The 13,680-nt window shown below is 37.1% G+C and overlaps 1 protein-coding gene across 1 annotated transcript in view; it reads right to left on the bottom strand.

The window, feature by feature from the left end:
• KCNQ1 (potassium voltage-gated channel subfamily Q member 1) overlaps window positions 1-13,680 on the bottom strand; it is a 328,812-nt gene that overhangs the window by 231,698 nt on the left and 83,434 nt on the right. Inside the window, exons 6-8 of the mRNA XM_048948648.1 lie at window positions 13,104-13,244; window positions 4,589-4,699; window positions 2,122-2,217 (exon numbers count right to left, since the gene is read on the bottom strand). Coding sequence (XP_048804605.1) covers window positions 2,122-2,217; window positions 4,589-4,699; window positions 13,104-13,244 — 348 coding nt within the window. The remainder of the gene's footprint in view (window positions 1-2,121; window positions 2,218-4,588; window positions 4,700-13,103; window positions 13,245-13,680) is intronic.

The following is a 13,680-nucleotide window of genomic DNA, read 5'->3' on the forward strand; positions in this document are numbered from 1 at the left end:
AGCAACCCATGCTACACAATAACTTCTAAGTCAGCACATAAGAAATCTATAAGCACTCTGTAGTTTCTCCCATGAAAACATTAACTCAGAACGGTTCAGAATCTTTAATCAGCAAACAAAAAAAACTTAGTTTGAGCTGGGCAAAATGGAAAGTAAGACCAATGTTTTCAAGTACTACTTGCACTTGCATTAGCAGCAAATAATAAAAGAGAATTCTAACAGGTTTGGGAGACTGGAGCTGAATTTCTCACTCTCCACTAGTTTCCCTCTGTGATTTTGAAACTTTGAATGCTTTGCCTATTGCATACCATGTTTCAGGCCCCTAACAGGGAAAAATAAAATAAAATCATTCTTCCATAAGAGTTCTGTCAGGAAAAGAAGCAACTGTGATATGGTAAGTAGGGCTATATTCTTTCAAGGAAGTGATGATGATGGAGAACATGATGAAACAGCACAATTAGTTAAGCAGGAGCTAAAAAACAAAAGCAATCTTCCACCTCCCCCAACAACCAATGATTAAAGTACTAAGTTCAAAGAGCAAAGGAGGAAAAGCAGGGCTAGGAAATGAGACCAGAGACAAAGCACTGCTGCATTCTCTCTTAAAATGTAAATATGTGATCAAAGATGATTAAGAATTAGTCTCCAGATTAGAACAGTAGATCCTCACTTCTACACCATATGTATCAGACATTCACATACACTCAAGCGGGAGAAGGCAGAATACACAAGATGAAAGAAATAAAGCAATGCAGAATGATAGAGAAAAAGCAGACAGCATTTGGAAACTAAAGGATCAAACAATCATATAATTCCCACCATGGTTAATAGGATACTGGAAGAAACAAGTGGATTCTAGAAGAAAGCAAGAAGGAATACAAGAAAAAGAAGTGCTAATTTCAGCTGTTGCCCTCTCCTGAACTTATTTCACAAACCTACTGGTTTAAGAGTAATTGCTTTGTAAATCAGATGCAGAGAACTTATTCAATTGGGCTTCTAGAGATCCACAACTACTAACAAATAGTAATAATCAGTACAAATAACAAGTAAACAACTCACTGTCTTTGCTCCACTCTTTAATATTTCAGACAAAGCCAAGTATGACATTCTAGACATGCAGTCTCAGACTTAAGAATAATTTGGGGTTGATTTCCAAAAGAATCAGTGGGAACACTAAGTACCCATCCTTTGCAAAACTGTACCTTTCTCTGACCATGTAATCCAAACAAAACACAGCGAGTCTGAAGACTTTTGGTTAATCTCTGGCTAATACCAGAGCTCTAAATTTAAAACTTTTTCACATTAACTCTGGGACTGTTTAGTTTCAAGCATAAACTTTACAGTTAGCTACTGTTTCCATAAAGAGCCTGACCTGGAAATCCACATTCACTCATGAAGGTGGAGAAATAAGTCATACGAGAAGGCAAAAATGACACAACATAGGGGTACATCTACATTTCTTTTGAATTTGATCACATACTTCTACAGCTACGTGCAGAAACTGAGTGAGGGGGAAACAAGGAGGAAAAAATCCTCCATAGAATCAACACTAATACTTTTTGTGAGCTGAATGCCAGCTTCGCACAGAACTACAACCATACTTTTAATAGATGGCATTAAATTTTCTGCCTCTATGGAACCCTACAGAAAAAAATGATTTTGCAGAATCTCACATTTCCCAGTCATCTCCAATTTAATTCTATGAAAGCTGAGATTTTAAAGAATTTATTTGTGCAAAAGAAAATGAAATGTATCTGACATTTGTTTCTACAAGGAACAATATTGTTTTAAAACATGATTTTACATGAAGTCTATTCTCTATTTTTCACTATTGTAAACACAGCATTCCATAACTTTTTCCACAGTTAAACTGTTCAGTAGCCACAGGATAGCCTTCAGTTTCTACTTTAAACTGCAGAAGCAAAGAATTTGACCTGATTTGGGAGTGAAGTTTCCTGCTCGTTAGTTGGAAACACCACTGTAAACACAAAAGTTGTTTAAGAGACTGGTATCTCTAAGTCTTAGGCAATTTTCTACATGAATTAGGCCATGGAACATTGCCAAGTTTGGAAAAAAGTACAAATGGAGAAAAATGATAACATGTGAAATGCAAGAACTTTGTACCTGTATGAGAGAGGCAGCAGCTGGAATTTGACGGTTGAAATGCTTCTGTCTTTGTTTCTGCTGTACCTTCAGGGCAAAGCCTGAACCAAGGATTCCCTTTGGGAACAAAGAAAACATACAACTAATTTTTTTTTAAACATATTTTTAAAAGGACGAAAGAAAGCACACAAGCTTGCCAAATTATGTTGCATTAATGAACTCCCATTCAGCATCATAAAACCCCACTAATTACTGAGAGGAAATGACTTAATACTGTTTTTAGACTCAGTTAATATTACTTGTTGAAACAAACTATGAATTCTCTCGTGCCCTGATTCAAAACCTGTTTAAGTCTGCTGAGTTCAAACACTAAAAAGCAAGCAGCAGTGGTAATTCATACCCTCCAAAAGCCTCATAAAATGCTTGTGCAGGAGAATGACAGAATAGGGAAAAATATAAACCTGATGTGCTTAACTTCATTTTTATTATTAATAAAGCTTTGGCATGGTAAGATTCAGGTCACAAGAAAGCCTTTTTAACTGTAGTAAAGCAGCTCCTACATTTGTACATTATCCTATGCAGGAATGGGAAGACGAGAAAAAGGAAAAGGAACATAAAAATAGTCAGGACTAAGGTGACTTCAACTTGAGGCCATCTTAAGCATTTTAGGATAAGCAGCATGGCACTGGCAGCAGCATCCAAACGTAGTTTAAAGTCCATAATTAAGTATAAGGCAAGTCACTTATGTGGTCATGTGCATAGCTACAGCCATATTTAACAAAGATTTTACTACCAGACAGATAAAAATACTGAAATCTTCCATAAATCAGCTTATATAACTGCACCTACTTAAAAAAACATAATCTGCTTTCTGCAGTCAAGGTATCAGGGCAGCCAGTGATCTTGGCTCAATCTGTAAGAACTGTATTAATCACTCGGTGCTTTGAAAGAAACAGGAAAGACCTTTCCTATTACAATCATTGAGCCAAGATCAAAGACTTAATGATGATCAAACATCCCATGTTTGGAAAAAGCAGGATCACTGCTAGACCCAGAACTCACATCAGTTTCATTTAGCCACAGCAATTATTTTTGTCTGGGATCTTAGACAGTTCCCCTCATTTAAAAAGGAAGCAGGGCAGCGTGCAACGGTTACCGCTAGAGCTTCAAATCCTGTTTCCCCTTATGAGCAACTCACAGAAATTGTTCAACTCAATAATAGAATCTCAGTGATAAAAGTGGTGCTGGGGTGTTCTTTCATTTCTACAGGCAAACAGAAAAGCATTACTGTAAACGTGGGGCTGATATACATGTATTTATACCACATTTTGCTGTCTTTCAAGTCCAAGAAGAAAAACAGCCAAAAAAGCAGATTTTCACATTTCTCGTGTAGTTCATTTACTAAGTCTCTCTTCTAATCAAGGTATAAATGTGAAAGTAAAAAGGGGAGAATATATCTTGAAGACACACTGATGTTGGAGAGTTTAAAAATCTATACTTACTTTAAAAGTACTCAACCTTTTGAAGAGTAATTAAGTGACTACTTTTAAACAGCCACTTTAGTTTTAACAGCTGCTGTTAAATATTGTGAAGAATTTTTGTGGAGGTTTTGGTATAAAAATATTATTATTATCCATCACAAGCTTATTCCCACCACTTCCCTGCCACAGTCATATTATGCTAATACAGCTGAAAAACTTGCTAAAAAATAAAGCTGGCAAGATTTTGACAGTAGGAGATATTCTATTCGGATCCAGATTTTTTTTCATCCAATTCGCATCCAATTTCACCTTTTGACAGCACAGTTCAGGTTGCACAAACATTTTAAAAGCACAATTTACAAGTACTGCTAAATTTTTGAAAGCAATACCCTTACCGAATCTTTGCACTGAACAATTTTGGGTTTCCAAACCACAGTCTAGGTTTTGCTGATCTTGAATTTACTTTTGGTACTCAGGTATCCCATATCTTGTTAGAAAGTACTTATCTGTCCTCAGCGCAAAGAGCCAATATATCTTTAAAATCTCATCCCTAAATCACTTTTGAACATGAGACTTTGGCCATAGTCATACATTAACTTGGCAAGCAGATGCATTAGCTGCCAGCATCTCTGCACCTGACTGCTTACCGCTGCCTCTGCCAGCAACACCGTTTCTGTAGCTCTGCCAGAGGAAGAGTGTGCATAAGAACCCTCCAGTTTACCTTGGACTTAATCAGTTGAATAAACTACGAGTAAATGTCTTAAAAAGCCAAAACATTAAGTCACGAAGTCCAGAAGTAAATAACATGAGAAGTACTTTCTTTGCACTTCCTAGATGGGCAGAAAGAAAGTGTTTTGAATTACACATCCCTTTCTCAAATGCACAGAAAATCTAATGTTGCATACAATAAGAACTCTATGTTTAGTTTTAGATTCTGAAGTTTAAGGAGTTATTAACAAAAAGCTTCTTCTCATAATGAATGGATCAACAACAAAAAAATAACCTACCGCAGGTAGTGCAAAAAATGAAATTGCGAACACTGAAAAACAAGAAGCAATGGTCTTTCCAATCCAGGTCTGAGGTACTTTATCCCCATAGCCAATAGTTGTAACTGTCACCTGTGAGGAAAAATACATAGAGCTTTACAGAAAGTTTTAACCCGTCAGTTTTGGTTGGCTTTTCTTTATTTCATTTTCATTAATTTATTTTAAAGAAACATTAGTGGCATTCCTAAAGCTCCCAGTGACAATCTGTGTGACATTAAGAAGGCAGTTCCCTGCTCTCGGTCTGCTTCCTCATCCATAATAGAATGAAGGAGGTACAGGAAATTGAATTACAATAAAATACGTGTTTAAAATCTTGTAAAGCAAAACCATTAATGTAAGTCTTCGTGGCTTAGTCAACTTTACAGTGTAGGAGTTCCTGGGCTGTGGGCTGCCTGCCCACACCATACCCTTCCCTTAGAGGGAGGCTGCCAGCAGTTCTGAATTGCTGATTTTCTTTATGAGCAGGAGAAGTTTGCTGAGAGAATTTGAGGGCTGTTGCAAGGAAAGTCTATATACATGTACACACACTGTAACTATGGAATACAAATGGGGTCAGACATGAAGTATTCTAGAGAATAATGTTGGCATAAACAGCAAGAGAAGCAGAAAAATTTCCGTACAGCAACAGATCCTTAAAACAGACTAATGAATCATAAACTCGGACAGAACATCGAGAGCAAGAACAGATAATTTAATGCACACATACAGGAAACATCTGTTGAGTTTGGGTTCCACTGAAGTAAAGATTACCACCATGGTGATGTAGCATAACAAGGCTTAATAAGTCATCATTTACAGGAGTTCAAGGAAAGAATGGATTTGTTTGAAGCAGAAAGGATATATTTGGCATCTGAGAGCAATTTAAATTCACCTATGTCACAAGCTATTCCTGAATTTGGAAATTAAAGAGATTTTTATCTGTGGCTTTGAAGAAGGCTAACCAAACCAGAACATGTGAAACACATGAAGCTCTCAAGCAGCAGAAGCACACCTCAGCTGCTGGCTTTTCACATTTCCTCCTGAGAGCATGAGCTTCAGCTGCACAGGCCGCAAAAGACGTCAGTCCCAGACAGCAATACCCATACACCATCCCTCCTGCGCCTTGCAGCCACTCCCAGTTCACCTGTCTGCTTCACTGCACACTCCCTAGCAACTGCAGAAACACAGGCAGCATCTCCAGAGGAGGAAAGAAGAGAAGGGAAGGGCAGATTTATACAAGTGAGATATTTCTTAATGGCGTGAAGGAATGGAGACCTTGGGAAATCGATGGTTGTGACAGGTGGTTCAGAAGTGCTGCCATCTGTCACATTAATAGCCACCCATTCCTATTAAAAGATGAGACAGCAGAGGGAAACACTGTACATTTATGTTCCCACCTGAGCTGTACCTGAAAAACACCTGAAGCAAGCCATCGACTCTCACTACCCACCTTCCAAGCAATTTATCGTTCTGTGTCTGTCAAATGCATGACAAAAGGACAGCTGTGCCTACTTGAAATGATGATGATGCAAGTTTGTTGCAAGTCACTGATAGATTAAAATGAAATAATGTTCTGGACAAGTTCTTAAGCTTTGGCTTATTTCCAAACCTTGTTCCCATCCAATACAAGGATTAGTAAGGTAAGGCCAGTACACAAATACCTTAGTCTATATTCTTGATACTGCTGAAATTCAAAGCCTTTGAAGAAACCGAAGTGATTATTTTATCCTGTAAACCCATATGAGAGGATCCATTTAAAGGAAATTCTAAATTTTTATCACAATTTTTCTGCTCACAAAACGTTGTCTTACATAAACAAGTGAATTCTGGAAAATGCGATGGCCTCCAGCACCATTTTACATCAAAGATTATGAGGTGAGCTCTTTCATGCCTCAGTTTTAAAAAACTTTATACAATCATATCACTGAAAAGCAGTATCAACTATTGTGTATTACAATCTTAATGGCTTGTTTAAATACATACATCAACTAGAAACGTGAAAATAAATAGATGCACATGAAAAACTCATACAAATCTGAAAGGTATCTGTCTTTCCCTCCCTCCATTACCAACCCCATCCATTCCCTCTACACGAAGGATCAATGATAGAATAAAAGTATTTTATGTGCATTTTGTTTGGGATATATATTTAAAAAAACACACAGTTTGGTCATAAATAACTTGCAAATCACAACATGTGTTTAAGTTAACATTTTCCTCTATTCTCACAACTAACCCATTTACAAGTGTATTGTGTTCCAAAATTACATTTTCTTTTTCACCAAAATATATGTTGTTGAAAGCTTATATGCCAAGTTTCCGCCCTAAGTGATCTTTTTTAGTTAGGTTTAAGCCCCCTGAAGAGTACAATACTAATTTTAGAATTGTAAAATAGGATCATAATAATGGAAATATTGACTCAACTTCTACTCTAGCATACTAAATACACGGGCATAATAAAACTAAATTGATACAAGAGCTCACACATTAAATTTTCATCACAAAGCAGTATGGAAAACTAATTGTTTTAATTAGAGAAAAATCATATTTATCCACTGACTATTTCAGAACTTTGATCTGATGTACATCACAGGCTTTGGAGCTATGATTAATCTTGTCCTTATTATACATGCATGAATAGTCTAACAGAGGAAATGTGAAGCAAAAACAAAATCTGACAACAACTGAAAACAGTGATCACACACTGTTCGCCATTTCTGAATAAAGGTTTTATTCAAGGCTGTCTGGGTAGAATGAGAACAAACTAAGCAGGTGTGTAAAGTTGCTCTTGTGATGAAATACTGAATGCCTTGTGCTGATGTAGGTAGCTCAGCAGCTATAGAATACAAGAATGCATGACTCAGTGGCAATAAAAGGGGAGATATCACAGGTCTGGGTTAGCAAACAAAGTAGATTTTGTTCGCTGAAGCAAACAAGGGAATGCCATCTTTAAAAACAAAGTAATTAAGGTAGTCTCCAAATTTGTAGCACTGAAACCTCAAAATGAATTGCACTGGGTTTTTGTGTTGCCTTTTTTTTGTATAACAAATAACATATAGAATTTTCTGACCACTTAAGTACTCATCTTCATTAAATCAAGCAATATAAGAACATCCCGAGATACACCAGAAACACTGACTGTTTCCTTGACTTCTTTGCAACTGAAATATAGTGTAAACTGCTAAGTGGTTTAAATGCTTTTCTGTAAAGAAAACACTAGAAGCTTTTCTACTGCCTGATGTCTTACTTAGTCAACTGCATTTCTGCCTGTTCAATATAAAGTACAATCTTTCCCAGCTCTTAAGATTAATGCATTAAGTGTAAATAGATCAGATACTTATGCTTACTTTGTTATGAAGTATGCAGTCTGTATAAAGCTAAAGAAAAATAGAAAAACCCAACGGTAACAGATCAGTGCTGCCCAGCTATCACTCACAGGTCCTAGTCTAATACTACCTCCAGATGTCATTTTCAGCTCTAACTAGAATGTAATGGCCATCTCAGCATCCTAATCAAATGGTGTCCAAACTAACCATCTCCACTTGAGAGATATCACTAAGAAAAAGTCCTAAAATAAACAAAAAACTGGTAAATATTAAAAGTTAATTCAGCTCACCTAAAATTTGAAAATGTGCTCCTGTGTGCCAAAAAACAAACAAACAAACAAACAAACAAGGGGGAGTGGGTGGGACACGACAGCAGCTTTACCCAGCTTAGTAAGCACACAGGATGCAAGGGGGCTTTCTGGTTGCTATTTCTAATTTATGGGTAGGTCAAGTCAGCCAAAGTACATCATTTCATTTTACTACTTCTTGAAAATGCAATTCAATTTGAAAATTAATTGGCGTTCCTCTACAGTTTCTATGGGGAGGTTCTGGAGCAGAACCTGGAAAAGCTTCTGATGAGAACTGACACTCCTGCAGGCTCCTATTCATTTCCAAAATATGAGAAATCCAACTTCATTTTTTTTGTTCCTCTGTTTCATGGTCTCATTTTATTCATCTCCATTCTTTCGTCAGCCTGCAGTACACACACCTGCAACACAGTGCACTACAAAGGCCAGTGGATCCCATTTTCAGTGTTTAGCCTCACAAACAAAAGCTGTTTTCAGTAGCTCTTGTGAAACAAGCTGTTCCCTCCCTGACTGTAGTTCTCAAGGAGAACAAGATGTAGGACAAACGTACTGCACAAAAACAAAGAGAACTGTGCATTATTAGTGAAGGCATGGGCAAACAGTCAGTGTTCATCTGAACTGGAGTTTTGTTCAGCCCTACCAAAATACAAAGGTAACTAAATTATGAAAACTGTCTGGCATGTAAAACCTTCTAGCAATATCATCATCTGTGTATCAAAACTCTCTAAGGAACGTAATAACATATAGCACAAAAGATTTGTGATGCTTTTTACTGGGAGTTAACTGACAATTTTAGACCTGAACGCAGTAGTTAACATGTACACAAGTAACAAAACTCACAGGTGACCCAGCAGCTTTGTGCCCTCACCTGATAATTCACTGTGAGTCGTTCAGGTTTTTTACAGTACAGCAGTATGTGCTCTTTTTCTCTGGGACACTGCAGGCTGCACTGCCTTGTGCCAGGCCTTCTCTACTACCTCATCAGATGAATGAGAAATAGCAGGAGCTCTGCTGGCCACCAGCAGTCAGCATGCAGAGTCAACAGGCAGCTCTGCCTATAAGATCTGCTCTCACCAGTGCTCCAGTGCCGATCTTGACTACACAGAGTTCTCTAATCTGTAGTAAAAGGCTTTCTGTTGTCCAGACCTTGTGCAAGATATCATTTCTGCACAGAAAGCGTCAGAAAATAAAACAGCAAATTGAAATGGGCCATGATTTTGAAAGTGCTGGGGAAAGTTATGACCATAAGCAGATAGTCTGACTGCAAGTTCTGAGCTGCTTCTGGAAATTCTGCAGCATTTTTCTTCTGCTCTGTAGTAGTACTGCTATTACTAAACCTCACAAAACAGTCATTGTAATTCAAAAGAAACAGTATTATTTAAGTGCAAGAAGAAAAAAAATAATGCTTAATTATATACAAAATAGCCAAATATCTTAGGAGGAAACTCTGAAAACCCTATAAGAACTTACCCTACAAGGATAGTTCTAGACACGAGGTAGGAAAATGAAGTGAAATTAATTAGGCTTTGCTAAGCAGGGACACTGTTTTGCTTAGAAGTAAACTTATCAGTGTTTGTTGAATTCGGTCCTTAGTGAGAAAGCATGCATTTCAAAATTAAAGGAATAGGAAACTCTTAACTAAAGCTGGTATTTGCAGACAAGTCCTCAATCCAATCCAAAGGAATGGGCATAGCGCAATATTCATGCATGGCTATAGTCAATAATTGCTTCTGGCAAATATTGCTCATGATTAAAGAGACTGCTAGCACAATCCACATAATGGTTTTCCTGAAGGATGTTTGTTCAGATGTGAAAGCTGGAAATTGTGTACCAATCAGTGGATATCAAAAGGAGAGCTCCCATCCATCTGCCTGAGGCGTGACTAATTTTAATACTTAAAGGGAAGAAAAAAAATTAAACAAAAAAAAAAAGAAAAAGAAAACCTAAGAACAACAACGAAACAAACAACAGAAACAACAGGACAATAACACTTCCTGATGAAGATCTTCTTTGAGAGACTGGATAAGAACATCTTGCTGGTTTGGTTAGTTTGGCGTTTTAATTCTTGTTTTTATCGTCTTTCTTTAGGTCTTAGTGACTGCATGCTTTGTTATACAGAACAGTGTAACAGGTTGCATACCTGCCCTATGTAGATGAGAGGTGGATCATGTAAATGAAATGCAAGTAACAAACAACAACTTTGTCTTTTACAAGGCATACAAGACAGGCTGCCATCAGCAGAATTATTTATACAATACACTCTGCATTCAAAAGCAGCAGTAATACAGACAAGACTTTATTCCATGTGACAAGGTAACCACAGTTTTCTCCAAGCAGCCTACAAGCTAGCCAATAACTACAGCCTGGAGTACTGAAGGAAATTCAAATAAAGTCCAGGATGCCATTTTACATATGGAAATGGAACAACAATATAGGTTTAAAAATAACAACAATGACAATAAAGAACATTTAATTAAGAGTTATGCACCCTATGGGTATGCCTATAGTCAGCAAAGCAAAGCAATATAAAAGTACCCAGTTCCAGATGGAGTTTAGTTGTGGTAACATAGACCTTTTAAATTACCTACTTTATGCTATGCTGCATGTTCTGTTACCATTACCCAAAGAACTACGTTATCAGCATAGATACACACTGAGCTAATCAAAAAAAAAAGAGAAGCACTGTGCTGTAGATTGTGAAATGATGGGTGTGTGAAAACAGCATCAAGTCCTGTTCTTTTAGATGTATTGCCTGCTACAAAAGCCAAATAGGACACTTTCTGAGCAGTGAGATCAGCTGCGTGCCAGAGAGATCATATAACTGTGGTGGTCTTTGAGATAGGAATTGCAAATTACTTTTTGCATAACCAGTCCAAAACAGATGGAGATAGGTTTTCAGTGAGCAGAATTCGAGCCATTCTGAAAATTCTGCCTAAAACATAACTGAAACTTTTAGGAACTAACAGCTCAAGAGTTGTTTGTTGTTTTGTTTTAAATAATTTGAGACCCTCAGCAGGAAGCATCCGTCAGATATTGGACCAATTTTGTAGGTTCTTTTTTTAATCTAATTTAGAAAAAAAAAAAAAAAACAACCAAAAAAACTAAAAATCAATCAGAAAGAACTAATAATCAAACAAAAAGAAACAACAATCAAGAAGAGATAGGTCTGAACTTATTTCAGTTATGTTTTATTAAATCCTTCCAACAATCTGCAGCTAGAGCAGAACAGGGACACTAAATTCTATTTCTAATATTAAGCAAGTTCCATTAGAGACTCACTGAATACGGTAACACACAGTCCAAATGGTATCCTGAAATAAATTATGACAGGAAGATAATGTGACCATAATTAAATCTGTTGATTAAACAAGATTACTGTAATGAAAAAGAATAAATAATAAATAACTGGCATATGTATTAATCGAGCTGTAATTCCTTGAAAAGAAAGTATTTCAATCTCCTGACTGATCTCATTGCCTCTGTGGAAAGAAAGCTTTACTGTATTTCTAGAAAGCCAATCTCATCTGTCACGTATTCAATTTTTAATGCTAATGCCAATGACAGCATGTGTTTTTAAATGCAGCCTCATCTGCCGTTGTTTATTACTGATTTATGTGAGTCCTGTACTGTAAAGTAAAAATACTGTGATGATATGAAAGCATCGAAGAAACTCCTTGCCAGAAAGCCACTTCCTTGCACTACACAGCAAGTTTTCTGGTGCTAGAGGGAGCTTTCTATCGTGGCAAACGCAGAGAAAAGAATTCATCAGCAGATTTTAGTAGCAACCTACACACAATCTGCTGGATTCATACAAGGGTATATGCAGACCCTTCCTTCCTGAAATGGAGTGTTGTGGTGTTTGTAGAGAGAAGACAATATGAACACACACACGGAGGAGTTTATAAAAAACTATTTCTCAAGAAGATTCTGTTAGTGAAAGGGAGGTATGAGGGCTGCTCCATACATAATCACTGACTCATAGAGTGGCTTAAGTTGGAAGAAAGATCATCTAGTTCCAACTCCCTTCCTTTGAAGTCTAGCAGGAAAAGGAAAGGAAAACAATTACAAAATGAAAATCCCAGAACATAGCAGCCAACATAATATTTGCAAATCATGGGAGAAAAGGAGGGAATTGTTACTAGCAGGAACAACAGAATTCAAATGAGCTGCCAAATCAGTATGTACACATAAAAAAATAGTAAGACAACTGTCACTACTAGCCATTGCAGCAGAGATTTATGAGCAAAACTGAAGACTCAAAGTATGGGAACATCTTGGAGACACCTGTGGTACCTCTGAGCAAGATAGGAATAAACTCAGTGAAGAGGAATGCCACATAAGGCTACTGAGTCGGTCCCAAAGCAAAACAGTAATTTAAAAAGGTCCTGTGCCCAGATTTATTAAGCATCTCAGATGATCCTTGTTTTGGAACTAGTCTATTCTGATGAAGCAGGAAATTACTGTACCAGGCTGAATGATAAACCATAGATAAGCATAATAACAACAGCAACAAAAAGAGGAAAACCCTGACTTAGCAAGCCTTATTGTATTAGAAGGTTGAATCCTACCATGAGATATGCAGCATGTAAATTACTACAACAGATGGGAAGACAGCATGTAGAAATAAGAGTAGATTTTTCTATACCTTGTATACAGAACTTGATCACTTTGGATCACATAAGACAAGAAACACCAAATAAAACCACAGATCTTCTATAGTATTTTCTTGGTTTCACAGACTCACGAAACCAGAAAATTGATTGCAGCAATAAGAGGCCATGTCAAAGTGCTGCTCTCTCTCCGTGTCTGCTTGAACTACGCTTCATACTTGAGACTGCTAACATGTAAAATCGCCATACTTACTACTCCCCACCATAGGGCATCTGCATAGCTGCCAAACTCTGTTTCTCCAGAATCATTTACAGCATCTTTTTCAGCCAGGTACACAAAATAAGAGGAAAAAATCAGGCCCAGAAATCCAATGTAGAGTGTAGTTATCAGTTCCTGCAAACAGAGTCAAAATAACATTGATTCAGTGCTGTTAAGACATCTAAGTTACACATCGCTGGTGCTTTCTAAAAGAGAACTGGTTCAGAAGAATGCAGTTTCAGCATGTAATAAACACTGACACCAACTGTTGGCTGTGTAATTTAATAAGAATCCACTGTGCTCAGTGATGAAAGAATTTACTGAGTATCTAATGATTCGGCCCAGCGTGCACTGCCTGAACGTTAGAAATAAACACATGTTCCTCACATGCAAATGTGACAAATTAACTTTTTGGTCACCAAAATTTGGATGGTTGAATTTTTCATACAGTGCTACTGTATTCAAAACAACTTTATGACTTAGATATATATTTTACAGAAACATTCACATTCTGTCTTAAAAGTCTCATTCTCTGTGGTTAAGTCCACATATACATCAAAAGTTTTCCAAA

The sequence above is a fragment of the Lagopus muta genome, chromosome 6, assembly GCF_023343835.1.
Source record: "Lagopus muta isolate bLagMut1 chromosome 6, bLagMut1 primary, whole genome shotgun sequence".
Taxonomy (NCBI): Eukaryota; Metazoa; Chordata; class Aves; order Galliformes; family Phasianidae; genus Lagopus; species Lagopus muta.